We start from the raw sequence: 26515 nt of genomic DNA on the forward strand, positions 1-26515 counted from the left end.
TTTTGTACCTACTACTGAGCAGATATAGAAGTAATACATTTTCCACAAAATCCATTGGTAGCATTGCAAGTAAATTCTGAGTCTTAAGACACCATGCTGATGTTCCCTGGGCTCACTGTGGAAGGTGATGCATTTCCGAACATGTTTTTGTCATGATTTTCACCCTTGTGATTCATGTGTGCTGGGAGCAGGTCATGTAACTTTGACTTAGACTGCTCTGTCCTGAAGCAGGAAGGAAGACCTTGGTGACTGACCTGAGCCATGAGCTATCTCTGGTAGACTTATTATGGAGTTCCAGCCACTGACTAGATCAGTGGTTCTTAACCTGGGAGTCCAATGATCCTTTCACAGGGGTTGCCTAAGACTTCCAGAAAACACAGGTATTTACATTACAATTCATAGCAGTAGCAAAATTGCAGTCATGAAGTAGCAATGAAGATAATTTTATGGCTTGGGGTCACCACAACATAAAGAATTGTATTAAAGGGTTGAGAACCACTGGACTAAATCCTTCAGGGCATGAATGATTTAAGTATTTGTTCAACTCTCTTTTTTTTTTTTTTTTTTTTTTTTTTAAACCTGTGAGTTAAATGGCCTTTGATTTTTCAGTTATTTGCAATATTTATTATCTTTTGTCATAACAGTATTGACTTCAGAGTATCTAATTGAGACATTAAAGCCATGAAATGAACTTTGTAGACATTCTAAAATACAGAGATTTAGAGAATAATTTTTTTTACAACCTACTAGAATCGTGTTGTTAGTTACCCTATTGTTTGAAGTTGTACAGTGTTAATTTTGACTAGATACAACTAGCTCTTGTAGAGTTATAAGGATTCCTCATAGTATCATTTGAAGAACTTCATCTTAGGACCTAGCACCTTTTCTCATGTGCATTACATGTACTCTAGAAAAGTCAAAATAGCAGTTAAAAGTGTGAACTCTGGTATTGTGATGCAATAGTGTGTGCATCCATTTTGTAGGTTTGGGCTCTTTTCCTGCAGATATTCATCCCCCTGCATAAAAGACGCCTGGTGAAGAAAGCTATGGGTCTTCTAACCAAGGAGACTGTTTTTGACCAGGCTTATATTTTGCCAACAGTAACTATTCTGCAAGTAAATGGGAGCATGAAAGGAAAGGAAGGCTTTATTTAGTAAAGCTGAATTTTTTCAGTTTCTCTTGGGAGTTGAGTGTAATTGCCTGCTGGCAGTTCTGAATTCATTGTCTAGGTTGGGATCATGGTTTTTACATGATGTTTCTTTCTTTTGCTGACTTGCGGGGGTCTTTACTGTGAGTCTAGCAAGGTAAATAAACAAAACAAACAAACAAACAAAAAGGCAAAACCAAAATGTCCACATTGGAGACACCATGATAAAAGCAATGAATAACTGTAAGTCCAACAGGAATCTGGTGGCACTATGCAGCCATGAGATACAGTGTAAACAAGGGTGAATTTCCAGTCTAGCATTTTATCCTCTGGAGCAGAGGCCGATCTGTTTCAATATCAGACAGTCTTTTTTGTTTTGTTTTCACTCAACCCCAAGACTTCTTAATCTTATGTCTATCATACACCACCACCACCCTTTTGGAGTCCTTTAAAGTGGAAACTGTTGCACAGCCCAGAACACTGCTGTCACCTGCCTGCCACACCCTAACCCTAACCCTAACAGAGACACGTATATAATTTTTAAAATACAGTCTTTCTAATATCGAAGGTGTTCTTTCTGTTAAATGCAGCTATAATTGTGTTTCTGGTTGCAGTTAATGGGGCTTACTAATCATTTTGTAATCATAATTTATATCTCTGAATTTCTGTAGAATAAATTTTGCTCATTAATTTCACTATAAATGTCTCAAATATTGTCTAGTTGACTCAGTCGTTATTGAAGTAGTAGTCCCCAGTATGTCAAATGGATACTTTTGGTGTGAAGACTATCGGTACTTCTATTATTCTTTTAGAATTACTCTCTTTGATGTTTGTTTAAAGTTCTTCATAAAGTTTTTCAACTGCTGTTGCATAGAATAGCTTTCTCAAACATTCTTTTGGTTTTGTGTGTGTTTTTTTTTTTTTTTTTTTTTTTTGGTTTTTCAAGACAGGGTTTCTCTGTGGCTTTGGAGGCTGTCCTGAAACTAGATCTTGTAGACCAGGCTGGTTTCGAACTCACAGAGATCCACCTGCATTTGCCTCTGCCTCCCGAGTGCTGGGACTAAAGGCATGCATCACCACTGCCCAACTAACTTGTTCTTTTTTTGTGGTAGAATACTTTTTCCATCTAGATCTTTATGTGGAACTCCAGTATATAGATCACATCAAAACCTGGCTGCCTTGAGTGCATTGGGAGGGAGGTGCAGAGGTTTGGGAAGAACTAGGGTACCACTAAGTTCTCCTGATAGCAGTCACGATGTTTTCTTATGATCCCCATGGTGCTCTCTGTATGGAGATCCAGTGTTAATCTGCTGATAGATGATGGAACAGCTTAGTGTATTTGCCTTAAAAAACAAACAGCAGTTAAGATGTAAGACTTTAAACTCAAGTCATTTGGTCCTCAGTCTGACTTTTTCTAAAGTAATAGATAAGTTTAGTATTTAACTTCTTAATTTTGGTATGATTTATGTTATAAAAATAACAAAATCATCACATATGACTTGTATAATATATATCTTATATTTGTATTTAAATGTTGTTCCTTCCTGCTCTTTATGGAGAAATTGTCCCATTTTGCTCCTAGATATTTAAATTCAGTCATAATTAGGCAAATTTCAATAGATAGCTTATTTTTATTATCCTTTAAAGATTGAGTATGTTATCCAAGTAAACATTTAGCATTGAGATTTTGGTAGAAATACATTGTGATGCTGTGTGACTTAAAGTGCTTTAGTCACAGAGTTTTCGTGTACACATGTGTGTGGAGTCACTAACATTAAGCGAGTGCCCATGTAGTCCTACACACCTGTTTTCTGTGCCTTCTTGATATCTGTAGGATAGCTTTATGGACTAGAGGTCAATTGTTTTCTTATGGGAACCTGTTACATAGTGTCCTTAGCTAATTGCCATTCCTATAAATACCCATCCTCTGAGATATATTTTATGCTTAATTCTCACTCAAGTAAAAATTGAAGCGTACACAAGGCACTGTAGCTTTCAGCCATAGTCTGCAGCTCCTGCTGGTCCTCTGGTGTGGAAGATCATGGGTAAATCAGAAACTTCTTGAAAATCATAAAAAGCAGCCAGGCGGTGGTAGCGCATTTCTTTAGTTGCAGCACTTGGTAGACAGAGGCAGGTGGATCTCTGTGAGTTTGAGGCCAGCTTGGTCTACAAGAGCAAGTTCCAGGACAGGTTCCAAAACTACAAAGAAACCCTGTCTCTAACCCCCCCCCCCACAAAAATTTTTTTTTTTTTTAAAAGCTTGGATACTTAAATCTTGCTTGATGAGACAATTTACTGACCCAGAGTTGAATTCTTAATACTGGGATCTAAGCCCCTGAAGAAGTATGGTGAAGTCTGTAACCTTACCTGGAAGTTGTCTGATATTAGAGATTAAAAAAAAACAATTAAATATACTAGGTGGTTACTGTATTCTCTTAATATTGGCTGGATAGTTTACATGCATTTCCCTGACCCTGATCATCACATTGTAGATAGCATGGTTTTATATTTACTTGACTTCAATGAAAGAACTGCAAGCAGTTTGGAGAACATCTACAGATTGCTCAGCTCCTGAAGTGTTTTTGGCAGAATGCTGTGAACTTGTCTTCTTACAGTGATTGGAGTATTTATAATATATGAATGTTGAATATATTTAGAATGCTAATATGTTCTTAATAAATACAGAATAGATTAAAGTTTTCAGAGCTAGGCATCTTACATAGATTATGCCTGTAAATTCACTATTCTGGATGCTGAGGCATGAGGAAAGCCATAATTTCCCAGCCAGCTTGGGCTACAGTGTGAGACCGTGTCTCAAAACAAAACTGAAAAAGAAAAAAAAGAAGAAAAAGACAAGAGTATTGTATGAAAGGAGAAAACAAACCTCACTGTGTAGACCACCGTGGCCTTGAAACTCACAGATCTGCCCACCTCTGCCTCCCTTTGCTGGGATTAAAGGCATGCACCGGTCTTCAAGGATGCTGAACTTCTAATCCTGTATCCACCTCCCAAATGCTGGGATTACAGGCATGTGTCACCACTGTGCCAGACTTAATGCAATGCTAGGGATCAAACCCAGGGTTTCCTGTATTTGAGGCAGTACTACTAGCTTAAGAAATGTTCCCCATTCTGATTTAAGTTTAAAGTGAAACCACCTTTATTTAAGCTCAGCAGCTCATAGGCATTTCTGGGATAGGGGAGTTTTCCCATCCCCCTGTGACATTCAGTGCTAGCTCTATGTATCAGAGGGGCAATAACAACTCAATAGAATGGCTTAATACATGGATTTACCCAGGTCTGAGAATCTGTGGGTTACTCTGGGCATTGTGTACAGGAAGGCAGTACCCAGATCTTTAAAATCTCAAGAAGCCTAGGTAAGTGGAAGGGAGCACAGCTACTGTGCATAATATTCATGTCTTAAGGGAGGATTAGTGGGCAGGTTACTTAGGTGAAAAGAGCGGAGCTGTCTAGGTGATTGCTTGGGTAAATACTGAATTGAGGTATCTGACTACCTCAGACTTTGTGATATAAGAAAATTGAATTTGATGTTAATATTTACTCCATCTGTCTCAGAGGCATTTGAGGAAATCTTTGTTCTGCAAAGGGAGTAAAAGCTATTGTGTTAGCGTTTTTGTAAATAAATAGCTTCATTTCCATTATAGATTAAATATGAAGTTTGAAATGGAGAATGTATAAAGTTCTAATTATACTACACACTGGGAGCTCAAGATAAAGATACCCTTGAGCCCTGAAGAAATACAGAAGCCAGAGGAAGTGTCAAATCCTCTGGAACTGGGGTTCCAGATGGTTGTGAGCTGCCCGATGTTGGTACTGGGCTCTGAACTTGGGTCCACTGGAAGTTCAGCAGTGTTTTAACTGCTGAGCCATTGGTCTAGCCCCAAGAAATACATTTTTTATTTGTTGCAGATAAATTTGTATAAGTAAGCATGGCAGTATGTTATCCCTTTTTGACTGGAAGGGCATCCTTACCTCAATGTTACTGTTGTGTAATTCTTATCAGGGGCTGCCAGTGTAGGTGGGTTCCTTCAGACATGGACTATTGCTCTGCAGCTTTCAGTGCAGTAAAGGCTGAGTGAGTGCCTGCTGTGTGGGATGGACTGAAAGGGTTTTGGGATACTCTAAGCCAGTGGCTGTGCATGGAGTTTGCCTTTATTGAGCCTGGACCCCAAGAGGAGAAAGACAGGTGTTAGGTGAACTGGTGCTAAGGGAGACGTGAAGTTTAGTGATGCAGCCAGGAGAGCAGTTTGGTGTGGGATGTGAGAACAGGTGGCATGGTTAGACGGTAGTGCAACGGAGTAGGGTAGTGCCCGATGGGAGCTTGAAAGGATGGGGATGGCATTCTTTTTGTTTGTTAAGGGAAGTATGTCAGAGGCACTAGGAACATTAATAAGATGGCGCTTGTGGCCAAAGATTAGGAAGTATAGCACTGCTAAAGGTGAGACTAAGAAAGCCTCATCTAGATAAAACTCGTAGCCAGGTGGTTGATCTGCATTCTGGCTCAAGAACCTTAGCTTAGCTTTGCATGAACCCAGTAATACATTTTTGCTAAGTATATGATGAGCCCTACCTAATTTGCTAATTCCGCAATTTAAAATTTCGATTTCTTGAAGTAAATTTAGCAAATTAAAACATTTCCATAGTAGATTTGTACTATTTATTGACAGGTAAGAGCTGGTACGTACATAGACCTCAGTTGGAGGGGCGCAGGCTGAGAGTAGACAGAGTTAGAGCCTCCTGAAAATGCAAATGGTTGGGAGTCCTCCCAGTACTTGCACCAGCCTGAGAGGAATTCTGCAGACACACAAGACAAGAGTAGAAAATGAGCTTTAGAGTCTTATATCCTAGGACCAGAAGGGCAGATAGTTGAATGAAGTCTCCTGCTACAATGGGAATCAAGTTGACTACTCTAGTCCTGATATGGGATTGTGATAAGGAGTCTTCTTATACCAGACATCAAGTGAAGTGCCCAGTGGCCTCTGCTTCAAGTTTGTTTGTTTGTTTTGGGTGGATTATGTTGTATTTAATAAAGTCTTCATCTCAACATTAGTTCAGGAACAAAATCTCCCTCTGTTGACTGCTATGATCAAGTTGGTAGAAGAGTTTTTATTTTATTTTATTAAAACACTTTGCTGCTATATAAGGAGGAGGAAGTTTGTGTGAGGTCCAAGATTCATTATGTTGAAATAAAGGGATAGGAGGCAGTCATTAGAATAAAATTATCTTGCAAGAAACACATATTATACTACTTAAATCTTTTATATTCTGTAGTAACTATTCACAACTAGACCTTGTTTATGTCAGGGTGTCTTTTTGATAGGTGCATAATGAGCCCTACCTATTGTGATAATTCCAAGACAGTTAAAATTTTGACTTCTTGAAGTAATTTTAGTAAATTAAAATATTTCTGTAGGAAGATAAAATAATTATTTGTTGCTTTTTTTCTCTGTATAGTCAGTGTAAGAGCCCTAACTGAAGGTGGTGAAAGGCTTGAGTGAAAGTACTGCGCTGTGGGGATGGCTGTAGATAAGAATTCAGACTTTGTGCAAAGCCTTACAACTCATAGACTGATGTCAGCCAAGTTGACTAAATTATGGCTATTTCTACCTCTTACAAATAAACTGCCATCAGCCAAGTTTCCGTAGTGTAGGGGTTATCACATTCGCCTAACAAATAAGCTACCATTTTTCATGGAGCTGTTACAAGGATGCAGGTGATAGCTTTAGTAGTATAAGCCCCCAAGTTCTACCATATGGTGAGCACTCCATAATTGTGAACCATTGCTGTAATTAATTACTATTGCTGTTATTAGGGAATAGCAATCTTTGGTTTACCCCCACCCCCACCCCAGTCAGTGTTTGCATCTCCTTTTTACTGTTAACTTGAGAAAATCTGGGAACCTTAACTAGCCACCGAATGTTTCAGAAATGCCTTATTGATAATTGGTAATAGATGGAAGTCTTTATAGGGCTATTGAGAGGACTGAATGATGTTGCATTTGCTATATGCAATAGTCTTAGTTGTTTGCTATATGACATAGTCTTAGTTATTTAGCAAGTGATTGACTTCTTTTCCTACCCATAATTTGTTTTGTTTTGTTTTCTTTCCAGTCAGGCCTTGAAAAGAGGATAGACCAAGCTGTGGAGGAATGGGATGTTGAGAAGGCTGAAGAGCTCAGCAACCAGCTAGCTACTCGAGAGGTAAGTCAGACTGATTTTGATTTTCTTTTTGCCCTTACTTTTCTCTCCTTTCTACTGTTTCTTTTGAAAGGATGGGTTTTTGTGCTGACTTTAGTGCTTTAATTTTATTCTGGTCTAAAACTCAGGCTGAAAATTATGCATAATTGATATTTGATCCTTGTTTTACCTGACTTCAGCAGGTTTATTTTGCTTTATTTTGTTTGAGGTTGGTATTGCTTTTCAGGTGTGATTAGAAGGGTGCCTTCATTTTGAGTCTAGCTCAGTTGATTCTCACTGAGGGCAGCTGTGTGTTCTATAGTCACACCCTGCAGCCCTCTCCTTAGTCTTTGTTTACAGCCTTTTATTGTCGATTCTGCTCATTCCTATGTGTTTTCACCTAATTTTCCCATATTTTTAATGTGTTTCCAACTGTGGAAGGTCACAAGATGCTTCTGACTTTGGAGGTGTAGGGGTCCTATCTATTATTACTCAAATTTTGCATGTTCTCCTGTTCTATAGTTTCTTTCTCTTTATAGACTAAAAAACTTGAAAATCTGTATCCTAGTTTTTATTTTTAGTACCTGATTTCCTTTCTTCTTAACCTGTAAGACTCCTTGGTGTTAAGTCACATAAAACCCATCATAGTTCATTTATGAAATTTGCTGGCTTTTTCTAGTGTTCTAACTCACTTGTAGGATTTTGTTTTGTTTGTTTTTTTCCTCAGTCTGAAATTAGAAAGTTCTATTCCCATAGATTATTCCATGGAAGTACTGTTGCATTCTTCCATAACAGTTGTCTAAAAACCCCATTATTTGTGGCCATTGTGGGTTTTTGTGTGTGTGAATTTTTGTCTGCAGGCCTTAAAAAAATCTTTTGGAGTTTTATGTATGGAGTAAACAAATTCAAAAGACAAACTGAAGGATGATTCCATAATCATCCAAGAGATAAGAATTTCAAAATTGTCTTTTTTAAGTCTTTAAAAATAATTGGTCACATAAAATATTGCTGTGTGTAATGTTTATACAGGTGTATTAGTGGCTAAAAGAAATTACAGAGCCATGGGTGTTAAGGGCATTGGCTAGAAATAGCATGATGACAATTATATGACTTTGAAAAAACAAAACAAAACAAAATGATATTTTAATCTGGGTGTGGTGGTTCATACTTGTAATCCCAACACTTGGGAAGCTGAGGCAAGAAGATTACTATGACTTCAAGGCCAGCATGTGTTACAGAGTAAGACCCTATTTCAAACAAAACAAACTCTGACATTTCATGAATTGTTCTATTGTGGTAAAATACAGTAGAATTTATGCTTGTAGCCACTTTGAGTGTGTAACTGTGTTGTAATAAACATACTCATTGCTATGCAGAGTCTCCCATTGCCCATCTCCAGGATTTTTTGCAAAACCAAAATTCTGCAACTTTAAGTTATTCTGCAGGTTTCTCTTCACCCTACTTTGAGAACACACTACTTTGCTTCTGCATTTAGTTTCTGTAGATGCTTCATATTAAGTCATATGTTTATGCTTTTGTGTCTAGTGTATTTTGTTTGGCATACCATCTTTAGAGATCATTGTGTTGTAGTGTATGTCAGAATTTTCTTCTATTTCAAGACTGATTGGTACTCTCTCATTTGGGGTGTTTGTGCCATTGTTTGTACATTTAATTGCTGTTTGACTATTGTGAACCATGCTACTGTGAACATGAGTGTAGTAGCGTCTGTTTGAATCCCTATTTGAAATTCCTTTGTATCTGTACCCAGAAATAGAATTGCTACGTTATTTAAGAAAAAATAAATGCATGTCAGGCATTTGTTACGTTTTTAATTTGTGAGGAAGCTATGACTCAGCATAGCCATCAAAGCTTTGACGTGGTTATCTTGTAGCCAAACTATGAAATACACTTGTGTTTGCTTTTTTCTTATAAGATATTCTACCCTTTCATCTTCTAATGCTCCTTATTCTTACAATTTGACAATTGCTCTGTTTTTATAAAAGGGGGGCATATTTTGATTAAATATAGCTTTTGTAATAGTGTTTCATCACAATTTTGAAGGGGAAAGATGAAGTTCAAGGTATGTTAAATTGTACCCCAAGTTCAGTAGGATTTCCTGTTAGCTGTTGTTTATCTATGGCTTCTTCAGTGTAAGACCAGTCAAGAAACGTGTGTGTGTGTGTGTGTGTGTGTGTGTGTGTGTGTGTGTGTGTGTGTGTGTCGGGGGTGGGGGTGTCCTTGGAACTCAGCCATAGGTGTGCTGTTAGAAGAAGTGGCTTTGTTTCTTAAAGGTATAGTTAACTGCTGAGATAACAAGATTATACCCATTAGTAAATGTCATCTGCAGACTCTGACAGGGTGGCCATGGCAACATGAGGGCATGGTGAGGAGGAGCAGTGCTGTGGACTTGGACAGCACCTCAGGTTTACATGTCTGCTTTGGCTCCAAGGATTCATCTGGGTGGGACTAGGGAAGAGTAGGATCTAGAGAGGCTTTCCAGAACTGGAAAGCACACGCTGGTAGCCAATCAGTGGGTTGCACCCTTCCCAAGTTGTGAGAGTAGAAGCTAGTGGCAGCCTAGTGTGGATCAGCAATGAAACCTTAGAGGGAGCTGGTGCTTACCTGTATCTCTACTGAGGAAGTCTCTTACCCCGGTGCTACTTGTTCACCAGGTGTCTCTTGAATGGCCTGGAAGCTCCCAGTGCTGTTTTGTATTGGTTTGGGATGCTGGTCTGGGATTGTTGGATGATTGTAGTAAAGCCCAAGACACAACTTAAGAAAACCCAGCAAGACTAGTGTGTGATTGCACTCTTCAGGGGTATAGGACTCAAACTGGTGCTCTCTTGCCTTTTCATCCATTGTTCCTTTGGAGGAATCAAACATTGTGTACTGTGATCTCTTCCTACTACAAAGGCAGCTGCCACAGCAGAACCTTCCATCTGTCGGTTGTCTCTGTTTGCCTTGCTGAGGAAGAAAGGATAGGCAGAGCATAGTTTATTAGCTCTTCCACCTGAAACTAGGGGACATTTGCAGTAGAGCCTCTGTTTCATTTCAGGCTCTGAGTTCCTTTTAGCAGAGTTAATCATTTCATTTGCTGTTGAGGCCAGGGAGATGATGTTGTGGGTAATGGTGCTTACTGCACAAGAGTAGCAGCCAGAGCTTGATCACAGGAATCCATGTGAAGGTGGGAAAAAACACCAGCTTTACAAAGTTGTCTTCTGATCTTCACACACTGAATGGCCCTGTACTAAAAAAGTTTAAAACAAAACAAAACAAAAAACAAGTTGCCTCAGTTGGAGACCTGCGTTAGATCCCTGTTGGTAGAAGGGGGATGATGCGGGTGTGCACATACGTACACAAAGAAATTTAATTTTTTAAAAAAGGAAGTTGGAAAATTTATGACATTTTTCTTTAACCCATACACTTTATTTAGATTTGCATTTACTCCATTAATTTCCACACTAGCAAAGCGTTAATTTCCTGTTCTCTAACACAGCGCTCTGTTACAGTGTTTCTTGTAACACAGCACTCTGGTACAGTGTTTCTTGTAACACAGCGCTCTGTTACAGTGTTTCTTCTAACACAGCGCTCTGGTACAGTGTTCCTTGGATCTAGAATGACTGCTCTGTCCTCATTTTCGAGGAGAAGCCAGTTAGTGCCTACCCCTCAATTTTGTTTTGTCTAGGCTCTCCAGAGGCACATCTTATCTCTTTGTGCCACTTTTTGATGGTTTTACTTTGATAAGGGCGATACCCCTGAGTTTCTTCACTGTACAATTACTCTTTTCCCTCTTGTGATGAATAAATACTTAGAGGAGAGGTAGTTACACTTTTCGCCTATTTCAGCATCTGTTGTTGGTTCTTTTCTTGTGTAGGGAAGTTATTATTGTGATTACCAAATGACTTTAGATCTTTAAAGCAACATTTGACTTTAAAAAATATTTGTTTTAGTTTTAATTGTGTGTGTGTGTGTGTGTGTGTGTGTGTGTGTGTGTGTGTGTTAACTTGCTCAGGAACATATATATGAGTGTAGGTGCCCAAGGAAGCCAGAAGAGGTGTCAGATCTCCTGAAGCTGGAATTAAAAGTACTTGTGAGCTGCCTGATGTGGGTGTTGGGAACTGAATTCTAGTCCTCTGCATGAGCAGCAAGTGCTCTTAACTTGGAGCCATCCCTCCAGTTGCACTTGACAGTACTTTCTTACATGCCAAAGGAAGACTAAAATTTAGTTTGTGTGTGAGAGACTAGAAGTTGTTTTCTGAATCCATATCAGATCTCGTGAACCTGGACAATTTCCCAAATGGTGTGATGGGTTAGGAAGGTGTTCCATGTATGCTCTGTTCCATGTATGTTGTGCTCCAGCCTTGCTGTATTAATTCCACACTCACCCTGTGAGCTGCCTTGCTGTGTACATGTTTGACTGCCTGTAAAATCATCCAGAGCTGTACCTCCATTGTTTTAGAAATAAGGATTTCTTCTTTGAGGACACTGCTATTATAGTTTGGTGTCTTCTCATCTTGCTGTTTTAAATGTTGGAATTTTATAATACTGACTAGGAGTTTTATTTCAAGATCTGTTCTTTCCTGCCATACGCCTTGATAAATGGGATTGCTTTAGGAATACTGTTTTTAGCACTTGTGAAAAAAATAGCATTTTTCTCAGTTGTCCTTTTTCTTTGATACATATGTAAAGCTGTGTTCTGGTAAATTCAAATGATTTAATGTGAGTTTAATGAGTTCTGATTAAAAGAAAAACCAGTAATTTATATCCTGGATAATTGAAAGAACACCTGGGTCATGTTTGCTATTCTGACGTGGACTCAGAACCACAGCCAGTGCTGTGCCCACCCTTTGAGCACCTGTGAGGAATTTCCCAGTGAAGAAGAGCTTTGGCAGAGAATGGTGCAAACTTTAGATTCTCATATTCACCCTTCAGTGTCAGTCACTGTGATGATGAGATGGGATTTTAGAGAAGTATAAGTTTGGGGCAGAGACCTTTTATGAATAGAGTATGTATATGTGCATGGTAGGTGTCCTTTTGAAACTCAGGTAGATTGGTTTTTAATAACAGCGCCGTTTGCTTTTCTCAAGGAGCAGTGACTGGGACCTGCTGATAAAGCTTTGCTCAGAGGCACAGACCCAGAGTTCTTAAAGCCCTTTCCAGCCATAGGTGAAGCGAGTAGGGCAGCATCAGTTTTGAGAAAAAGGAAGTTAAAAGTAGAACCAATGTCTGTGAATAGACCTTGAAAACAGCCCTCAAAGAGAGTATGCCAAAATGAGACTGTTGCTGTGTTCTCATTGTGAGGCAGCAACCACATGATTTCACAGAAGCATGTCCCTCAGATTTGTGATGACTGAGTTGTGTGGACTCTGGTTTGGGGAAGGGGGTGACTTAAAGTCTGTGTCTAAGCCCAAACTGTGCTGTTGTCGTAGGGTTTGCTGTGCAGCTGCAGACTGCTTTGAGAGTGCCCCTCCTGCCCCTCCAGGGCTTTCACGGTTTCTAAGGAGAAATGACACATAGACTTAGACTGGTGTTACACTGATGAAACTTCCCACCTGAAAAAAAATGTTTCTTTATGCTCTTGTATGGGGCATGTCTGCTGAAGTGACCTCGGGCGGGGCGGGGCGGGGCGGGGCGGGGCATTCTGCTCCTCTTTCACCCTTCGTCTTCAGCTGCTGTCTTCTCACTCCTCATCTTCATCGTAAGGCCACTTCAGTCTCAAGAGATCTGTGGAAACAAATGAGTCCATAAATTCCTCAGGTGGACTTCAGCCCCACTTGTCCCGCATCAGGGCCGATGGCCCGCTTCCTGTTTTCATGAGTACTGTTTGGAAAGAAACGTCAAGCTTTTTAGCTAAAACTGCTCAGATACAGTGCTGAACAGTGTATTGCAGTTAGCCATTATGAACTCATTGCTGGAGGAACATCTATCCCTGCTGAAGAAGGGTGGATTCTTTTTGTAGTTATAAATACTGTGATTTCTGTCATCTGAAGAGTGGGTAAAATAGTGAAATTATAGTACAGATACACACACGTATACAAACTAATATATAAAGTATATATAATAATACATATATATACATATGTTAAAAGTAAATGTCATATCTTTATTCCAACCAGTATTTAATGTTTATGGAAAGGAGATGTTACAGTTAGCAGGAGTGTGTTTGACAAATGCTGTCAACCGTGAGTTTTTTATGTGGATATCTGCAGACTGACAATATATATTCAGTCTCTTAATACTGTCCTGCCTTCCAGTCCTGATGTCTTCTTGCTTGACTTATTTCTCTTTCTAGTAGTAAGTACCGGTTAGCACCGTTTTCTTTTTGTTATATTTTACTGGTGAATTGGCAGTAGGAAGGAGAATAGGGTACTGGGAAGGGAAAGCCCCCTCGGGCATGGGCTGTTCTGCTAGGCAGCTCCACCAGCTCCTAGAGGAGACAAGAGCTCTCTCCTTGGGGCCATTCGTGTCTGCTGAGGATCGTCTGGGACTGACTGAACTGACTCCTTTTCATCAGCTTTGGTCATCTCTCTGCTGTTTAATTCAGACATTTCTCCGTTATTCTTGTTGTCTGCAAAAAGCGGTGGGAGTTTTAACATGGTAGCTTTAGTTTTTAAAGCCTTATTCTGCTTAACTCTAACAACTGACTCAGTTGTTTGTCCCATGTAGAGGAACTTAGCACAGTACAAGGATTAAGCGTGTCTGACACTGTGGGAGAAGGCCTGGATGAACTCCTTTACACCTGGTTTAAAGACATTTTTCTTCCCATAAAAACCTGCAGCTTCGAAGTCGGAGCATGTTGGCCTCAGAAAAGTGAAATTGGTATTTAGCGAAGGGCATCTCTCTGTGGTTTTCAGGTGTGCTCATTCAAATCTCATTGCATTGCGAGCTTTCTTTTAACCTCTGGGGGTCTGGCTGGGTGCTCACCTCAAATGGCATTCCTTATGCGCTGTCTTAATTATGTTTATCTGTGCTTTTAACTAACCTTAAAAAAGATTTCAGATGTTACAAGTCTAATTAAAGAGACAGACAAAGCACAGTTTATACTGTAGATTTTTTTCTGCAGTTCAATTAATCAGCATGTTTTCTCTTTTAATTAAAACCATTTTAGTAAATTAAAGCCCACAGCAAAACACATATATAATTTGTTTGTAATTAGCTCTTAATTGGTGGTAGTTGAAGCTTAGCACCCTTGGTTTCTTTCTTCATGATTGCCATTTTATTAGCAGCCAGTCATTAATTAATCTTTTTCTAATTAGCTTATAAAACTGTTGATGGCACATTATTGTAAATGTGATTTTAAGTTCAAAGCTTGTTAATAGGCTTTCTTACTTAGAAGAACAGAGATAAAGAAATTGCTGAAAACAGTACTACAGTTCTTTCAGAAAATGTCTTTCTTATGGGGGCTGTGTAAAGCATCTAACAGCTTATAGATAATTTTTTAATGCCTTTTTCCCGTTTAAGAATGGAATAAGTTATTTGAATGTAAATGTCAATATCCAGGAGTAATTTCAACAGTGTAACATCTTTTCCTTCTGCTTTTGGAATATTGTAATGTATGTATAATTCGAAGTTATTAAAACAGGCGTTACATAAACTATCTCATTTCACTATTAAATCAGAGTTGAGTGTATGGATTATATTGTATATGTAAGTATATATGTATATTTGCATCTCTGTTTCTAATGTGTTTTAAACCAGGATTTATTGGCTATGCTTTGAAATAAACTGGCAAGAGTTATAGGTATGTGTAAGTATGTATCTGGTTGTACATCTAGACACTAATGTGAAGTACAAACATAGGCAAACATGTCAGCCTGTGTATGACATTGAAACAAGATGCCGGTGATTCAAAGAAAAGAACTTGGTTGAAAAGTCTTAATGATGAGCTCTGCCGTAGCTTGGACTGTTGTCAGAACACTGGCATCCCAGGTGTAACCATGGAGAGAAAGGCCAGTGCAACATTGACTGCAGCAGATACCACCTTAAGCTGGGGTTTGTGTGAACCCTGTTAGCCTTGAAATACACTGTCATCCTGAGTTGTTTTTAAAAATCAATTATTGAAAAGTTTGAAACTTAATTTTAAAACCCAGTAGAACTAGCCATTGGAAATGCTTGTTCTTTGCTCTTGAACTTTGTGTGTTATTTCAACTTGGACTGTGTCTCTGGTTGTTTTCAGAAGGCATTTTATGATGGCATGCGAGAGACACTAGAAAGGGATAGCTGACAAGGAAAAAATTAAAAATTGGATAAAAAGTAAATGAATAATGTCATATTACTAAAAAGATGAGAGGCTAATTTGTGCCGACTTTTTGCTAATTTTGTTCAAGCTTCAAAATGAGGAGCTGTCACCGTTCTGTGTAGCGCTGATGACAGTGCCAATGATCCATGAAATAAGCTGCCGCTGGCTTTGTTCTGATAAGAATGAACAAATCTGCACAATGTTCGGCTCCCAGAATCTCATTTTCATACTTGCATGCAGGCTAAAAGAAATAAGCTGTTTGCAGGCTTGATTAATCAGACATTGGAGGGTTTTTTGTCTCTTTGATCTCTTTCGTCTCCTAGGTAACTTGCTTGACATTAATGTTGAGCTTGAGTAAAGACAATCAGGAATTGTCGACCAAACTGATATAAAAATTAAAGACCTTAACACTTTAAGTACTCCAGTAATGGTTCCGCTTTACTTCAGAAAACATCTGTTTTCATTTAATTAAAGAACAAAAGAGAATGGCATAAATATTTTTCATAGAGACCTATTATTCTATAAAAAGTTAAAAGTATGATAATTGGTATTTTTAAATAAGTGCCTTAAAGTGTTCAAAGGGAGGCAAACTTCATAACTCTGTTACAAGCTAGTAATTTTGAGAGGACTAAAATATTTTATAAAATGGATAAGCAGTTTGTAGTTGTGCTAGATTAAGCTGTTGGAATCAGATGCTTCAAATGATTATCAGGAAACTTTATGACAACATTTGCAAGAGGCACTAACTTTATTTTGAAGTTTTTTAATCTGCACTGTTTATAAGCATGTGCCATTATATCTATTTTACGACCCAATATGATTTACACGCACTGAACCTATAAAATTGAAAGGAATTAAAAAAATGTCGTGGTGCATTTGCTTGAGGTTGTGCAGGCGCTTTTACAAATCTTCCAAGTGGCTGTAAAGATGAATGCCTCAAGGGTCCAGCCAGGGCCCTGCTTTTCCAACCAGCTAAAGCCCTTATCTTAAATCCAAGCAAAGTACCATTAATCTTTTTGAAAGACCTTTTATGGCTTTTAATATATCCCAAATTAGAACATTTTACACCCTTGGTTCCTGAAATATGGTGATAAAAAGCCTTTAGAGCTTAATTTTTCTTACCGCATGCTCTGACCAATTTGCAGTTCTTTGTGATAATGTTTAGACACCTTAATTAAAATGCAGCAAAATATTGGATGTTCTATATGGAAAATGCTGATACTCTGGCTACACATACAAGAAATTCCGTATATATTTTTATTCATTAAAAATGTCTTCTCACATTGTGTTACTATAGTTATCTGATGACCCCAAACTGTTTTTTTTTTTTTAATTTATTTTTCTTATTTAATATAAAAGCCATTGACCAAGCTTTTGGGATGTTTACATTGGGTAGGAAGATGCATTTTTTTTTTTATGTATAGACATGAAAGGGTGATTCTTGTCTGCCTATTTTATTTGTTTGTCATAGAGAAATACAGCACAATAGTCTTTTATATTCTGAAACTCAGGTTTGTCATCTTGACTGAAAAAAAATACATTATTTCTCAATTTCCTCTTCATTGAAGGCCTTATTATCCTTTGGTATTTCCAGATACCTTTGTTCTATTTCTTTCTCCACAGAAATAAGTGAAACATTCATTTAAGCATTCAACAGTCAAAAACTACTAAGAATTTTCATCATCATTACAAATAAGTTTTTTCTTTAAAAAAAAAAAAAAGTTCCACATACATAGAACAGCCTTGTTTTAATGTTTATTGGTTGAAGAACCATTCCATCTAACCCGACTCAGGGTCTAAAATAAGTAGATAAGTACACTCTCATAGGAGCATTGTCTGAAAGTGCTCCTGTGAACCTGGTAGTTTATTAACATAGTTCACAAAGTGATGGCATCCCCTGTGCAGTGTAAAGAATTCTTAAAAGATTATAGTGTGTATTGATAGTGGTCTCTGTAACTTTGCCATGGTACTGGTGGTTCTAGGCTTGGTTTTATTTTTAGCTTTGCAGGAACATTGGAAGCACTTCTATTTGGCTGTGGTTGGGGGGAGAGTCAGTCCATTGGAGCACCAAGGTGCTCGTTGTCTTGTCTGTTTTATTTCTGGGGAACTCAGATGAGAAACTTCATTTACAACAGTTTGGGGAAACAACTTTCATGGTGATGGCATAAACCAAATGTGTTCACATTATATTGTTTTTCATCCAAAGTAGAGGCTGAGTTTAAATATAATAAAAAGTAGCTGAGAGGTAAATAGGGATTTGATCTGGGGAAGTTAGTAACTGTGTCATATATCATTCTTTTATTTGGGTTGTAATGCATCAGAATGGAATTAACAGAGAAATACAGATATTCGGGGAATGGGGCAGGGAAGAGATTAAGTCATCCACGTGAATGTTGGCATCTTGCTGTGCATCTTAAACTTAGGTCACAAGTGGCTTTTTGTGACAGAAGACAGCTTCTTAGGCTCAAATAGTGCTCCCCATGTGTCCAGTCGTCACCCCCCCCCACACACACACATTCTCTTCCCAGTCCCCAGCGTTTAGCTGGAGCTATATGATTAACTCTGATCAGAAACAATGTCTGTATGTCTGTGTTGCTTTATGAGCCAGTGAGGGACCCTCTAGTTCTGCCTCATAAGGAGATCCTGCTACAATATGTGTGGGGCTCTGCTTGCCTGAATTTACTGGGGGGGGGGGTCCCAGGTATTTGAACTCAGGTCCTTTACACTTGTATAGAATCTCCCTGTCTAGTTCTTAGCCTTGGGGGAGGCATCAGAGAGGTTAACTTAGGTGACCTTTTCTGTGATAAAGACCTAGAAAAGCAGAGAGTTAACAGAACAGAACCAATGTGGAGGCAGCCATACTTCTCACCCATTGTGTGAAAGGGTGGCCTCTATGGCTTGGTGCTACGTTTCTTGTGACTGGCAGAAGCAAGCATCTGTGCCTTCATAAAGGTTCTGGAGGAAATGTTCTGGTGCAGTTGTGCAGCTAGCATTGGTTTGGATTTTGAGAAGATACTGAGGTTGCTTTATCAAGTGGGTTTTGGTCCTACTTGGTCCTTTCAGTGGCTTTACTGCTATTAACCATGTCAGCACCTTGGTTTGATCCTTTTTTCCAGAGGGAGGGCAGGGAAGGAGGGGGAGGGGGGCTGTTTCCTGAACTGAAAACTCAGGTCTGTTTTTCTCTAACTTGTAAATTCCAAACAAGTCTTGTCTGTTTTGCCCTAGAGGAGGTGTTGCCCAAGATCAGCTGAGAAATGTGTCAGGCATTACAGGCTGCATCTTCCTAAGTTGACTTCTTTCACATGAGCTCTTTACTTCCAACCATGCCTTCCTAGGCTGACAGCCAAGCAAATCTGTAAACCTCCGATTTTGATAGGCTGATTTGAATAGCTTCCTATGCTTCCTGTCCACCAGTCTGCCTGTCTAATATGTGTTTAGTTGAATGAAGAAGTAGAAATGCCAAGAAACATCAGAAAGGTTGACCACCTTTGTTGATTTAAAGCTTGCTTTGTTTTCCAGTGTCTAGCAATGCAGCCCTGAGTGGCATGGTGTTCATTATCACAGCACAGCTTTGTTTCCCTGGGCAGTATCCCTTTGCTGGGATTCCAGGTGTTCCCGCCCTACCCCTGACTTCAACTCAGTTCTTAATGGATCTGAGTCATACACATGGATGGATAGTTTACATTAAAGACCTCCTGAAACTTATGTACCAGCATTGCTGCTCTGGAGATGCTTCTTGGATGGGGTTGTGTTAAATGGGTCTTGTAGGGCCAGCAGTGAGCAGCCAGGGAAGCATGAGCAGAGCTGCTGCCTAGGGGACAGCTGAGTCCTGGCATCCAGCTTCTTTACTTTCTGACTCCCCTCATATTCTTTTCTCTCTCAGAGACTTAAAAGCTGTTGCCCATCACGCAGAGTGCATTTATGAAGCAGTAATTAGCTTCCCCATGTTTCATTAATCCCATCTGTGACTGCCAATCAGAACTTCTGATCAGCATGAGATAACTGGTGTGACCATACTGAGTTGCTGTAATTCTAGCCCAGAGCAAAGAAAGTTGATGTCTCTGTCAGTCGGTTTGCAGCCTTATCAGGGCAAATTCCTGTTCGGTCTATAGAATTGCTGAGATAGCTTGAAGGGCCTCATTACCACCTTTGTGGACCTCAAAGGGTCTGAGTTTGGGAAGGATTTCCATCCAAGAGATGGTGCAGCTGGGGTAGAGGACCTTTGAGTAGTGGAGGGAAATACAGGCAGTATCTATGTATTTGTTATGCTTTGTTCAAGGGGCCTGAACAAGTGATTTCTTATTTTTTAGACACAGCTACTGAACCATGTGCTCCCAATTTTTTTTGTACTATTATAATTCTTGCATTAGCTAGAATATTTCTTTTCACATATTTTTCCTTTTTTTTTTTTTTTTCTTCCATAATTCTTAGCTTGGTGTAAAAATTGCCAAAGCAATTGCCTGCCACAAGTTCGTTAAAGCCAAAAAGGAGGCTGAAAACTCACAGGCTGCTCGAAAGAAGAAGAAACTGGCGTGGGGGTAAGTTCTCTGTCCTGGGATGGAAGAGATGGCCCAACTTTTAGAAAGACTGGCGTTCAATTCCAAGCACAACTTGATGCTCACAACTGTGTGATTCCAGGGGATTTGATGCCCTCTTCTGGTTTCTGTGGGGACCACCAGGCATGCATATGGTAAACAGATATACTTGCAGGCAAAACACTCAGACACATAAAATAATAATGCTTAAAAATTGGGGGGGGGGGAAGAGTCATGATCCTAATTACTTGGTAGGAATTGCAAAAAGTGTGCTTATTCATTGAATCTAGTGTGTAGGTCACTTATCTAATGTTCTGTGTCTCAATGGAATGGTTTTGAGGCTGTAAGTATGGAGGCATGTCTTCAGCCTGTGGTGTTTGTGAAATTTATAGCATATTGGTCACTTACTAAGTACGTTATTTTAGTAGAGTATTTTATTTTAGGAATAAATTGAGATTTTTATGCTCTTTGTTTTAGGTTTGAAGCAAAGAAGAGATGGGAAACTAAAAGCAACATGGGATACATGTAGCCTTACAGAGTTCTTCAGGACATTTATTGATAGACTGCCATGCTTCATTTTCCAAAGAGTTTCCTGCCTAGGCAAAAAGTGTCAGAAAATTGATAAGGGTGGGAAAGATAACCCTGAAACTTGGGGGCTGATCACTAACTCTTCTCAGTCTTTTTCCTAAGAAGTTTGTGAAGTCAATGAACATTTTTATATTCGTGTGAAACTTTAAGCATATGTATAAGATAAAAGGATAGGGTTTTATTTATTTGTATAAGCCTGCAGTTTAAAATCAATTTTGTGTTTCATCTGTTTGGTCTATCATAGCCTGTGAGGTCCTTGTACTTGCTTATCTGTTCCTAGCATGGCTGTACTTTTTCTAGAATTGTGTTGTTCAGATTGGCTTTTGTTTATAATGGATTAGTCATAAATAGAAAAATTCTCAATTGTTACTGACTTTACAAATGGCTTTAATTACTTTAATGCTATAGAAATAATTATTGATTCTTTTTGGAGGCAGTAGAATTAGTGGTTTGCTGTCGCATAGTAAAAGCAATTGATTAATTTTGGGTAATGTTAATGGAAATAGTTACAGTAAAAAGTGGACATAATGTATCTGGAGAATGATTCAAATTGGGCTTTGCTTGAAAACATCTTTCTAAATATCTCTCAACCATGTCATTGTTTAAATTATGATTGTTTTCTGAAAAGGAAATGGTCTGATTGTGCTAATAGATAGTTATAACTCAGGATATCATAACTTTGGATTGTCTAACAGCTCATTTGTTTTTACCTCTTCCCCCACTACTTTTTAAATAGAATGAACTAATACCTGGGAAGTCATTGTCTTAGGTATGTGTTTTACAGTCCTAATGGGAAGAGGGTTTGAAAAGTCATTTGATAACTGGCAAGACTAAATGTGGACACTATGAAAAATGAGTCATGATTATAATTACATTATTTTTAGACTTAGCAGTAACAGTTTTATTAATTTATGGTGATATGTAAATTTTTTATATAAAGAATAAGTGAATAATTTGTTGCCAAGTGTCATTGTCCAAGTGTTGCTAGGTGTTGCACACCTTTAATACCAATACTTGGAGGCCGAGGCAGGTGAATCTTTGTGAGTTTGAGGCCAGCCTGGTCTCCAGAGTGAGTTCCAGGGCAGCCTGTCTCAAAACCCTGTCTCAAAAACAAACAAATAAAACAAACAAAAAAGGAGTTAAAATGTCATTTAGTTGAGAAAAACCATTGTACAAAGAAGCAAGATCTAAGAGATTGGATAACCACTGACTTGTCTTCATACCTTTAAAATGTTCCCGAGTACTGTGTGTGCACTTACAGGACCTGCTTCAGATTCCTAGTGAGTGAGTATGCTTGGCTGTATAGAAGTACTTTCTCCACCCACTACAGATAAGATGTGTCATCTTTGAGAAGGTTCCTAGAATGGATAGTCTCGTATGTAAGGCCTCAGAACACGCATTCTCCTTGGGCCTCTGCCTTAATTTTCTGTTTCCTAACACTGGCATAGGTCTGATGATTCCTGTTGGCATGTTTCCCTTCTCAGGTCTCGGCATCTTGTTTTCCATTTGGGTTAAATTGTGGACCCTCTCACTCAGTCTGATCAACAAAGCCCTCCTCATCCACACCAGAGCCAGCAGTTTACCTCTCGGGGCCTTCCTGGCTGTTTTTGATTTTTGTTCTTACGTCTATGGGGGCATTTTAACTGAGTGGAGGACAATCAGGAGGGAGGGTGGTCAGAGAAGAGGACTCATTTGGCGAGAGAAGTTACATCTCCCAACTCCCTACTCTTATGGCCATGGGGTGTTGAGAGTTTTAAAATTCACTGCTGTGGCCAGAAAGTAGGAGGGAAGGACTGGATGAGGAAGCAGAACAGTGCTTTTGCTTGTATCTGCTGCTCTCTATTTGGTATTGGTTTTGTTTGGGATCTTTAATTTAACTTAGATAACTTTATTCATTAGAACAATAAAATGGTAGCATTATTCCTAGAGTATCGGAGTTGCCCAAGGGGTGTAGTCACAGCCACATTGAAAGAAGAGTTCTTTGTGGACCAGTAAGTAATAATGGTGGTTCCTGAATCTTCAACTTGTTCATTTTCTACCTCCAGAATGCTTGAGTTAGGTTAGGGATGTGATTGTCAGTTACCGTTTAGTGAGATTAATATGTTTGAGGCCATTGGTATGACATTAATGTAACATGATTTATTGTCTAAGTACTTGAGGCCAGAACAGCTTACTAAAGAACAGTAATTTTGAGCTTTTACTGCACTGATTTTGAGGAGTAAAGTTGGTAGTGCATTCTTGTTTAGGAGCCCTCAGGATGTTTCTGATTTCAGCAGAGCATTCTATTTCTTTCACCAAAAGGAGAGTTTGAATGTGTAATCTCAAGCTTGCTATAATTAGTTCTGATGACAGTCAAATACCTCAGCCAAGACTATAAATCAGCAGTTAAATTCTTGATTTTTTGCAACTGATCGTAAATCTCAAGCTCTGTATTTTGGGGGCTGGCAGAGAAAGGAGGGGCAGGACTTGGACAGAAATAAAATGTCATTGGAACTATGGTAACAGCTGTAAACCTCACACTTAAAATCTGATTCCTCTTACACCTTTTGTCTAAACTATCTTTGAAGTCCTTTAGTAACTTAGATTATTAACAACCGATGAGAAAGTAAGTCCTTGTGTGCGTGCGTGCGTGCGTGCGTGCGTGCGTGCGTGCGGTGTACTACTGCACACCTGGGTGTTCTTTGGCGCTTTGCACCTCATTATGAACCTTGAGTGAGGCTGGAACCCATCAAGCCTCGCTCTCGTCTTTGCACCCCAGCACAGAGGTGATAGCCCTGCACATAGTCATGTTCCACTTCCTATTTGAGTTTTGCGGGTCCAAGCGCAGGTCCTCCTGCTGTGCAGCAAGTACTGTAAACCCTGAATCATCTATCTCCCCAGCCCAAGAAATTAAAATGCTTAAAATATGAATATATTACTTTCAAAATGTCTATACTCACTTTGTTAGGAAAAAATTGATGCAGGGAAAAATTAATATTGTGCATTTGGAAATCTATCTTAATAACTAAATAAATTATACAAGGCTGATTTTCAATCAGATGGCAAATGTATGGGTTTTTGTTGTTGTTTTGTTTTTGCTTTTGTTTTTTAAAACAGTAGAAAAGTTAGGGAAAATAAATTAATGTTATGTCCAGTGCCGTTTTGAGATGTGGTCATCGAATTCAGAACTTTTTGATACAATTCAAGTTTTTTTATGTGTTGGCAGAAGTTGTCTTTAGTTTTAGACTTTGGCAGGATTGTAAAAACAGTTTGCATGTCAATTTAATATTTTTTAAAGCCAGCTGTTTACTTGTTGGCTTAAAATTTACCCTCTAGTAAAGTCTTAGCTCTGACTTTGATAAAAATAAATAGCACTATTTAGACAAAATGTACACATGAACATCTTTATCCAAAGAAACAATGTAAATTGGTGTTTGTGGCTTTGGTGCCTTCTAATCTGGTAACAGGCCTGACAGTGTGCTATAAAGTTGGGGTCTTTACAGACTCAGGGCAACACATTTTATGTGCTTTACTGTTTGTGTTTGTGTATGTATGTGTGCGCACGTGTATATTCGTGTGTGTGTGTGTGTGAGTGTGCGTGCGTGTTCAGTTAGTCAGCTTGACTGAGGGTCTGTCGTTACTTCCTGAGTGCTCGATTACTGAAGGCTACCCTGGCTGCCTGACTTTTACATGCATTCTTGGGATCTGAACTGCAGGCTTCTAACTTGCAACACTGAACCGTATCTCCTAGGGTCACTTGATATACTTTCATTATGAATTAATCAGAACATGTCTTTAGTTTTCAAACTTAAATTAACTTTATGCTGGCAAGCACAGTGCTCTTAAGTTTCAGTGATATATCCGGTCATTTTATTAATGTGTATGTGTACCCTTCTGTGGTTTTAAGATTATTTTTGTTCTTTGACAGTTTCATATGTGTATACAACATATCTTGATCATATCTACCCCATCTCTCTCCTTCCATTCTCCAGCATGTCCCCCTCACCTTCATATTCATAAATATGATGATGATGATGATGATGATGATGACCTACTGAGTCTTATTAGTGCTGCCTAAACACATATGGGTATGATTCCTTCCATCAAAGCTTGGGTAACCCACAAATGTTCACTGCCCCCAAAGAAATGTCCTCATCCAGCAGCAATCACCTGCCAAAAGCTCTTCAGCTAGGGGTGGGACCTAATGAATTCCCATCTATGCTGAAATGTTGACTGGCTTGATCTTGTGCAGGCCTCATGGGTTCATATGTGCACTGGCCTTCAAGTCTAGAAGACAGCATGTTACAGCACTGCTGCCATTCCTCTTGACCTCATAAGATACTAAAGTAATCAACCATTTGCCACCTTGGACACTGAGTACTTCATAGGTTTTGATAAATATACAGAGCTGCATTCTTTAGTCTGTATCATGATATTTCTTCTCCACACCACCCACCTTGAAAGGAAAAACTCGTCACATACATGTCAGAAGTCAGCAGAGCGACTAGGGGAAGGATCCTGGACCTCAGTGACAATCAAGACAGTGTGGCAGGTTGTAGAGGCCGTGGAGAGACGCAGGAGCCGCTGCTCTTTGCTCTGGGGTTGGAATGAGGTTTGTTGCCTCTTTGCTACACTCCCGTCTGCTCACAGGTGAATGTTCTGCAGGTGGGTGTTGCTCTTGCCAGGGCGTCTAGAGCTACAGCAGTGCCCTCTTGAGTAGCTTTTTGCCTGCTGGCTTTGACGAATCTGTTCTCTAGAATCCAGCTACTGGCTCTGGTGGGGCAGTTTATGAAATGCCACAAAGTACCTTATGTTTCCAGAACTGCTTGTAAAATTAAGAATTAACGGAGACATAATTACATTTTACTGGTATTAGTAATCCCTTTTTAAATTCAAGAAAAAGCAGTAAAGTTTTCCAAGTGAGATGACATTTTCAAGCACTGGGTGGTTAGTGTGTGTCTTTTTTCCATTCAGATCAGCCTTCTCAGGGTGGTAATATTCAGGAATGAAAGGGAGGTTCAGGGGCAGTGCTTCCGCTTTTAAATGGTCCTGTGCCAGGTTTCTCTGTGTGTCTGGTACCACCTGAGCAATTGCCATCCGCCTCCTCCTGAGTTTGTGGGCCACCTCTTGTTAAATTGCCGTGAGGGGCTTGCTCAGTTACAGGTCTGGAATGAGGTAATCCGTCCCCACCTCTCATTCCTCAGGGTGTGTCTGTCCAGTTATTACTTGTTCATTGAACCTGGAGCTTCAGAAACCAACTACGGTACAAGCTGTAATTATTGATGTCTGTTTCATTTTCATCTGTAAGCTCTGGCATTTGATCAAGAAGTTAATATATCACTTTATCTCCAGGCTAAACGTCTCAGCTCTCGAGGTTTTATTATTTGATGGATAGCGTACAATTATGGCTGCCCAGAAAAAAGGAATTGTATTTATTTGTAAGGTGGATGATAATAGAAGTAGTTATGAATGTCACAGGCAGTGGCGGAACGATGAAGCTTTGAGTTCCTTTGAATTCCTACCCTATAACACCTGAGAAACATTTCCTGAGCACCTCCTCTCTTAGCTTTTGAAGTGATTCTGGTACAAACGCAACCTATCAGAAAATACTATAGACTAAATCTTAGCTAACTTAGCATTAGTGACTCAATGGCTTTGCTGAACACAGACAAATAGTCATGTGTGATAACTTAAGTGACCCAGGCCTTCAGATTATAGTTACTGGTTATCTGTCACATGTCCCCATTCCTAGCTGGGCAAGTGGCTGTAGTTTCTGTCTAGCTTTAATGACTGGTAGATCCGCTAGTGTTCATGGAGAATAGGTGTGTTGATC

At 39.2% G+C, this 26515-nt stretch overlaps 1 protein-coding gene across 1 annotated transcript in view; it reads left to right on the forward strand.

Annotated features, from left to right (window-relative positions):
- Positions 1–21913, forward strand: part of Fam204a (family with sequence similarity 204 member A) — a 29782-nt gene extending 7869 nt beyond the window's left edge. The window contains 3 exon segments of the mRNA XM_051199752.1: positions 7276–7365; positions 20012–20118; positions 20593–21913. Of these exon segments, the coding sequence (XP_051055709.1) occupies positions 7276–7365; positions 20012–20118; positions 20593–20644 (249 nt within the window). The 3' untranslated portion in view covers positions 20645–21913.
- Positions 21914–26515: the final 4602 nt, after the last annotated feature.

The sequence above is a fragment of the Phodopus roborovskii genome, unplaced genomic scaffold, assembly GCF_943737965.1.
Source record: "Phodopus roborovskii unplaced genomic scaffold, PHOROB, whole genome shotgun sequence".
In the NCBI taxonomy this organism is placed as follows: Eukaryota; Metazoa; Chordata; class Mammalia; order Rodentia; family Cricetidae; genus Phodopus; species Phodopus roborovskii.